The sequence below is a fragment of the Ammodytes marinus genome, assembly GCF_949987685.1.
Source record: "Ammodytes marinus genome assembly, chromosome: 18".
In the NCBI taxonomy this organism is placed as follows: domain Eukaryota; kingdom Metazoa; phylum Chordata; class Actinopteri; order Uranoscopiformes; family Ammodytidae; genus Ammodytes; species Ammodytes marinus.
Genome location: NC_137222.1, coordinates 15,677,881 through 15,686,014, shown reverse-complemented (window position 1 = coordinate 15,686,014; position 8,134 = coordinate 15,677,881). Strand labels below are relative to the sequence as shown.

Sequence of the window (8,134 nt, the reverse complement as noted above, 5' to 3'; positions counted from 1 at the left end):
ATAATTTAAGATGATACCTGTCAAAAAAAGGACCAAATTAAAGGAAAATATTTGCCGATTCAGAGCCTTGAAAAATCTTCCATGGAGAACTGAAGCTGTTCTTTTGGCATGTGGCAGACATACCTAGACACTTCGTGTAGGTTTTCTCCATTTATTTGTTGATTATTTATAGAGGTAAATCAACATGAAATATATTTTAGTGCTGCATTCCTTGTACTTGAAGGAGAGGGTATTTGTATGGCAGTGTTGCTCAGTAGAAGAGATGTTTCTCTTAACAAGCCTTAAAGACAGAGTGCATCTAAGGCTGGTGGGACTGTCATTAGTTTTTCATATATTTGTTCATAGATTGATCAACGATTGAACCAGATTTAAACTTCACCTGGATTCATCCTTAAGGTTACGGTAACATGACTTTGCACAATTGGATGGAAATGCATTCAGTATAGTTGTTCAGTAAAAGCTTGACACAAAGTGGTGGACATAGACTTCCATGCACCTAGCATAGCTAATAACAGCTTAATGAGATCACATGATATTTGAAGTTTTATTGGGCGGATCAAGAAACATGTGCAACACAGCTATCGGACTTTTAGACTTTTTATACTTCAAATGATGGATTTTGGTATGTGTAGACAGTGTAGTCACAGCAACCCTTCGCCCTTGTTAATTTGTTTAGCAGAAAATCCCCAAATTGTGTACAGCAGTACAGCAGTATTCTCAACATGATACAGGATTGCAATTGCTATGTTTATCTTAAGACATTACAAACTTCTCTTTTTTAGTATAACACAACACAACACAACATGACATCACATATTACATTAGTAAAACACATGATCAGACAAATAAAACACCACAAACAGTGCAAATACAGAGTTCTGCAGTACTGCAGTGAAAGGAAGGTACATGATCCTGGTTTGGATTTGCATCTGGTTTCATCATGCCATCTACTGGCCACTAAGGGGAACAACGGCTGACTGTGAGGGAATTGATAAACAAATCAAACCAGCAAACTTGGGTTGGTGCATTAAACAAATTGAGTAAAGTAAATAAAATAACCCAAACTCTGATGATTGGGAGTCTTTAAACATCGATTGACAAATGACATTAAATGTTGATGTTGTCTTTGATGTTGTATGAAGCATGTATCCCTGGGACAGTCCACAAGTAGCATCACAGGCTGGTGTTCGATGCTTGTCCACGGCATCTTGTCACTTTCTAGCACATCAAAGTCATAGCAGTTCAAATTCACATTCAATATTTAAGTTAAAAATAACAGCTTCCTCATTATCCTCTAGAAAAGAAAGGAATTTGTGGAGGCAGACAGGCACTGCAACATAAATCAGATGAAAAGTCTTTTTCATCGAGCACATGCTTTGATGTTGATCAGGACTTTTTTTATGCAGTCAATGTTCAAACAGGGTTAAGGAGCTCAGTCATGGTTTACTTCTGAGGTGTTTTGATCAGCTGCACTTTTAGCAGTACTTTGCCTTTTGAAGGAGCGCCTGAAGAAGCTGGGGAGAGATGCTATCTTGTGTGGGTGTTTCTTGTATACGACTGCTTTATGGATTTCTGCTTTGGATACTTCTACATACTCTGCGGCGCTCGTCACGTTCTTTTCGATGTTGTTGATCAACTCCCCCTGATTGAAGAAGCACATACTTTACCACCAATCAGGTTTTGGACATTGAGGCCCAATGCTTTATATTCATCATTTAACAACTACCTGAATCTCCAACAGCATGGCCGTGTCCACAAATATCTCGTGCATGTCCTTGATGCTGGACTCCAGGCTGACGATGTCCTGATGACGAAGTTCAATCTCACTCAGAGCCTGGCTTGTGGTTCGAGTTTTAGAGTTGACCTGTGAAAGGAAAAGTGCACCACTTGTTTCAATCCGTGGTCAAAAAAATACAAATTAAAAAACAAAACAAAGAAAATACACAGGGACATTACTAACAATTGCAGAGGCATTTGTGTGGGCCAGAATTGAAGAAAGTTCCACTAACATCAGAAATGAAGATGGCAAGATTGTCTTGGTGCAGCATCTCCTCCAACTCTTCATCTGTAGTCACTTTATCAACTGAAAGAGACACAAAACAGAAGAGTTAAAAAGATTTTCAGGTGATGGTACAGGGTGTACAGTTAATCAATCACAATGTCATAAAAAGCAGAAAGCATGAAATAACATGTTTTAGGTGTTCCCCACAGGATGGCGTAAGTAAACCTCTGCTCCTCCACTGCCATTTCACTTTCAAAATAAATCAAGTAGATTTAAACCAGATTGTGTGTGTAGTCTGAATGGAAAACATACATTAAAAGTCAGCGATTCTGGTGACTGCATGTTGTCAAAATCACTTTGTCAATCTGTGAATATCTCCTCATGATCCTCTAATTATCTGTACTGTGTCTGCAGTGAAAACAAATCCAGTGTTAATACACATCCTAGTTAACCCTTTGGTGCTCTTGGGGACGTTTTTGTCCTTTCACACTTTTTTTACGCTCTTTTTTGTATATAACTTTGGCTGTGCTTATGTTAACTGAAATATTTTTGGCCAGGGATTTTTTTTTTTCAAATATTTTGTTTATTTCTACTCAGCAACTTTGTACCATCTATTATAAAGGCTGTACACTTTTTTGTTCCTCTCAGCTCCCTAAGGACGTTTTTGTCCCCTATTGACTCCCATTCAAAATGGCCTTTTTTCACCAATTTGATCCTGCTGTCATTACAGCATAAAATATTTTTTTCAATGATTTTATGCTTTCATCCTAGACACAAAGCATCAAAATTGATCATTTTCAACACCATCAAATTTTTTTGCCATTTCCCTATATTTGGCATAGGGTTGAATTACAAGCAATTTTCCAGGTTGTCGGTCCTGTCCCCCACAGTGCAATAGAAAAAAAAAATCAACCTAAATGGTGTGAGTGTGTTGGTAGGGATGCTAGTGTGTGGTGCATATGTGTGTATTGAGAAAATATAGTGTGTGTGTTTGTGTACACACAGCCAAACTTTACAAACTCAAACGTGTATGGAAAAAATGGCCCAATTTAAACTTTATTTTTTCAAACCATAGCCATGATGACAAACACATGTAAATTTGATGATATTAGGCAATAATCTAACACTTAAGACACCAAAACTGCTTTTTTAGCCCTATCTAGCTCAATCATTTATTTTCTCCAGTTTTTTTTGAGGATCAAATATGCTCCCTAAAACCATTTTTGTACTTTTTTGTAATTTTTTAAGTTGCAGGCCTAAACATAAGAAATATGAGAAATTAATGGAAAGTGTGGATCCATATGGATACCTTAGGGTTGTGTCTGTGTGTGTGTTGTGAAATTACTGTGTGTATATGTGTGTGTGTCTTTGTGCGCATGCATATGTATGCAGCTGTAATGTGCAATTTGTGGGTTTTCAGGTGGCTGCAGGTTTACTTTGTTACTTTGTTGACATCATCAAAGAAACTGGAATTAAAAGGTCAAAAGCAACTAACAATGAATTAATATTTGATATGTATGTAAAGAGGTCAAGTGGGATAAAAGGTTTTAAAAAAAAGTAGAAAAAAATATTACTGTATAATGTGTTTAGGGCAGTTTATAGGGAGGTCATGAGAGGGAGTATTTATTTGCATCTGTGACTGCACAAATACTAAACATGTATCAAAAGCAGTTTTATTGCAAATCATTAACATATCCTAGAGTCTAATTATCCCACTCAAAAAAATCCACTTTGCATCTATTATATGAGACATTTTTCAATTATTGTGTTTTTTTTAAATAAAAATGGCTCACGTCATCACATAAACTTGCATGTAAAGGGTTAAAAGCAATTACAAATGAATGAATATTTGATATGTATGTGAAGAGGTCAAGTGGGATAAAAGGTTTGTAAAAAAAAAAGTAGAAAAAAATATTAATGTATAATGTTTTTATGGCAGTTTATAGGGAGAGGACGTTTTTGTCCTCTAAGGTCATGAGAGGGAGTATTTATTTGCATCTGTGACTGCACAAATACTAAACATATATCAAAAGCAGTTTTATTGCAAATCATTAACATATCCTAGAGTCTAATTATCTCACTCAAAAAAATCCACTTTGCATCTATTATATGAGAAATTTTTCAATTATTGTGTTTTTTTTAAATAAAAATGTCTCACGTCATCACATAAGCATGCATGTAAAGGGTTAAAAACAATTACAAATGAATGAATATTTGATATGTATGTGAAGAGGTCAAGTGGGATAAAAGGTTTGTAAAAAAAAAAGTAGAAAAAAATATTAATGTATAATGTTTTTATGGCAGTTTATAGGGAGAGGACGTTTTTGTCCTCTAAGGTCATGAGAGGGAGTATTTATTTGCATCTGTGACTGCACAAATACTAAACATATATCAAAAGCAGTTTTATTGCAAATCATTAACATATCCTAGAGTCTAATTATCCCACTCAAAAAAATCCACTTTGCATCTATTATATGAGAAATTTTTCAATTATTGTGTTTTTTTTAAATAAAAATGTCTCACGTCATCACATAAACTTGCATGTAAAGGGTTAAAAGCAATTACAAATGAATGAATATTTGATATGTATGTGAAGAGGTCAAGTGAGATAAAAGGTTTGTAAAAAAAAAAGTAGAAAAAAATATTAATGTATAATGTTTTTATGGCAGTTTATAGGGAGAGGACGTTTTTGTCCTCTAAGGTAACCAAGGCGTAGTAAAAGTTAAGGATACCCAAGGGTTAATTAAAAAGGATGTTGCTAGCTTCGGTGTGCCCCTTTTATTTACGTACCAGTCTACAGAACTTAGACTGTGTATTAGCACCGGGATTTTTTTTTCAGCTCACACAGTACATAGCAGATTGTGAGGAGCTATTCACAGATTTTGACAAAGTGATTTTGACAACACCTTTAAGATAGATAATTAGAATGTAATACTAAGCTGCTAACTTAAATTAATTAAATAATTATGATGATCATGATACCAACTCATCATCATCCTCCACACCGCCACATGTTTTCTTGCTAATAAAGGAGTTGGCAGGGGTTCCTACTCTTAATGATGCTGGTGTATGAAATAAATTCCATTTACACAACACTGAGCAGAGTGGGAGGGTTAAACAAGTGTTTATGTTTTGGTTTGGCAACTCACCAATCTCCAGCTGTCTCTGGATTTGTGCTTTGCATTTCTCTCTGAAGGAGATTTGCGCATTGTGGTAGCCCCTCATGACATCAGCAAACCACTGAGTCAGGTGAGAGTGCTGGTGACAGGAGGACAACAGAACAGAATAAAACAAGTCTGAATATGTAACCAGAAATTGAAAAATAATTTTAAATATAAATCTTGTGATTTTGTCAGATGACTTAAGTTGAAGTCTTGAAGAGAAAACTCTCTCTTCACGTGATTATTAAAAATGGAAATAAAAGTACTGCCAAACCTGGTTCTTCTGAATACGATGTATTACTGAGGCACTTGTACTGTTGTCATCCACAGGCCAGTCCTCATGCATAGCTGAAAGAAAAATAGATCTACTGTCAAAGCAAGCACAAGACCAATTTAAACCGTCATTATTTCAATAATTAAATGACCCATAGAGTGGAGTACAGGAACCTTCCCTTATTCTCCATTTGCAAGTCAAATCCTGTTTTATGACCTATGCACTGCCAGCCTTTGAGGAAGTGCTGTACACTTCCCCATATCGTCTCAAACAATAATGGTTCACACAGCCATATATAACTTTGCACATTGAAAAACCTTCTTCTGCAAGGATTCAGAAACGCCTATCTCCACTCACATTTTAACTTTGCTCGGACCACGTTGGCGTTCTTATTGATCTCGTAGTTTAGCAGCTCCAGCTCATCTTTGTTTCCTATAGAAAAAAAAGAGGAATCATTTCAGCATACAATGTGGTGCCCTTTTCATCCCATAACGTTGATGATCTCTCAATTCCAAATGCACATTTTCAAAGATGACAATGGTTGTTCTCTTTTATGCAATTATGCCGTTGTCTTGTGAGGTTTAATATTTTGTATCATTTGTATATCAAATGATGCCAGACAAGTTAATTTATGCAGAATTAACCTAATCAAACCCAATCAACATTTCACATTAACAGAGTGTGAAGAGCCTCTGAAGCCACACGTTAAGAGATGGGTTTGTTTCTGGTGGTTACCGTCACGTATGTTGAAGTACATTGTTATTATCATTATGTAGGAGCATGTGTGTGCATGTTTTGTAGCATTATCCATGTATTGAAACATGTCCAACAATTTAAATTTAGTCCCAATTCAGCCGAACATTTTGTTTATGCTCTTTTTGGCCTTAAAGGTGGAATAAGCAATTCTGCAGAACACTTATTTTCAAAATCAGTGAATATCCCCTCACAATCTGCTACCTATCCATAGGCCATACTGTGTGTGAGCTAAAAAAATCCAATGTTAATACACAGTCTAGGCTCTGTAAACAGGCATGATTTCAACAAGCGTTCTCCAGAATCGCTGACTCCACCTTTAACCTGATTTTTTTTTTTTTACCCCTTTCTTCAAACAGGCACAGGTGTGTTTGTTAAAGGCTGTTTGGCCTTTTTGTTGTTTCTGTTGGTTTTTCTTTTTAATGCCTTGTTCCCTGAAGGATGACATAGGCTACATCTCTGAGAGCACCTGCAAACAGTGAAGCATTCAAGTTTCAACTTGTCCGTAGATTGAAAACCTGTTTAGGTCATGTTGACAGCCCCATCCAGATATGCACGATTAACCAACTGTTGCTCTGTCTAGCCTACACACTTACTCTTGTTTTGGTTTGGAGTGGAGAAGATGACGCCATGTCTTCTCTCTACCTCCTGCGCTTGACTGGATAGTTTTTCAATGAGGTCTCTCACCTCCCCCTACACAAACAAACAAACAAACAAACAAACAAACGGCGTCTAGTTGCAATTGCATTACGCTACAGGACATAACATAAAACAAACACAAAACAGGCACGATAGTGCATGAAGTTTACCGTTTCAAAAAAATCCTCCATGACTGTAGGCTCTGCCGCAGCTGTCATATCATCCTCCTGCCGTTGGAAAAAAGAGGGAACTCATCAGGCTACTTTAAAATGGCCACCTGTTGCTCCACAAAAAATGCTGTTTTAAACGTTGCAAACACCTGGTAGTAGCCTAATAGGCTCGTCCTATAGCCAACTTCGACTATTCAAAAAATGTAAACCCGCTTTAATAAACTGTTGCCATCAGCAACACCAGCTGGAAATGTCAGACAGCTATTTCTTTCTACAGAGGCGTAGTTAAAGTCTATCAACTCCCCACACCTGTTGCTTTTAATTAGCCTGCTTACAGCCACCATGCGCTCCGCATTATCACTGCAAAAAGAGAAACATAAGACCCATTCGTTATTTCTGTTACTTTCAGTTCAAGCGATAGGAATTGAGTCTTTACCTGAGCATGTCCTCTCGTGGGCTGAGCTGAGCGCACCTGTATCATTACTAGCGCCAGCGCGCATGCGCGGTAGTGTCAAAACAAGCAAACAAAGGATCCAGTATCCGCTAGTGTGCTCTAGCTACAAGTAGGCTACACAGCAGGTAGCCTACAAAAAAAGGTCTTTATTTTTTATTTATTGACACTAATATGATGTTTTATTTGTGATGAAAAGCCTGTCTGTGTTTAAAACTGTTTATATAGCCTACACGTAGGGCTAAAAAGGTTTATTTCAATGTATTCGTTCCCGAGGGGCAATTTAACATTTATGACAGTAGCTTAAAAAACACAAGACACAATCAACAAACATAAGCAGCGCACACACTGTATAATCAACAACACAAGCATCACACTCACACACAGCTTAGCTTAAGGTGGTGTGTGCATCAGTAAGGCTATCCTCCTCTGGATACTTTGTCTAGGCTATGTCAAAATCACACAAAACTCTATGTTTGTTAATGCACTGTTTTCAGGCTCCTGCTCACAGCACACTGCTGGCTCACTCTCATGGCTAGGTCGGACAGGTAAAAAGAATGCAGTATTGTTGCATTCACAATGGTCTTAAAAAGTATTTAACTGGTTGAAACCTTTTTGTAAACATCCAAATTAAACCTGCTGTTGACTGGACTGCAATTTCCAGGGCCTATGCATGGTGCTGCT

At 37.0% G+C, this 8,134-nt stretch overlaps 1 protein-coding gene across 1 annotated transcript; it reads right to left on the bottom strand.

Moving 5' to 3' along the window:
• Positions 1-555: 555 nt before the first annotated feature.
• On the bottom strand, positions 556-7,492 carry LOC307264715 (syntaxin-2-like). Its single transcript, XM_080046186.1, has 9 exons — positions 7,436-7,492; positions 7,000-7,056; positions 6,787-6,883; positions 5,795-5,869; positions 5,438-5,511; positions 5,152-5,260; positions 2,010-2,083; positions 1,727-1,864; positions 556-1,642 (listed from the first exon to the last, which is right to left on the bottom strand). The coding sequence occupies exons 1-9, from the start codon at positions 7,478-7,480 to the stop codon at positions 1,433-1,435; spliced, it is 879 nt and encodes a 292-aa protein (XP_079902312.1). The 5' UTR covers positions 7,481-7,492; the 3' UTR covers positions 556-1,432.
• Positions 7,493-8,134: the final 642 nt, after the last annotated feature.

What these genes read in the sequence shown, in the direction of transcription:
- LOC307264715 (XM_080046186.1), bottom strand. Translation starts at nt 7,480, where the DNA reads ATGATACAGGTGCGCTCAGCTCAGCCCACGAGAGGACATGCTCAG. An exon ending in CCAGAGACAGCTGGAGATTG is followed by an intron (nt 2,084 to 5,151) that starts GTGAGTTGCCAA and finishes TGTCTCTTTCAG; the next exon opens with TTGATAAAGTGACTACAGAT. An exon ending in CCATGCTGTTGGAGATTCAG is followed by an intron (nt 1,643 to 1,726) that starts GTAGTTGTTAAA and finishes TTCTTCAATCAG; the next exon opens with GGGGAGTTGATCAACAACAT.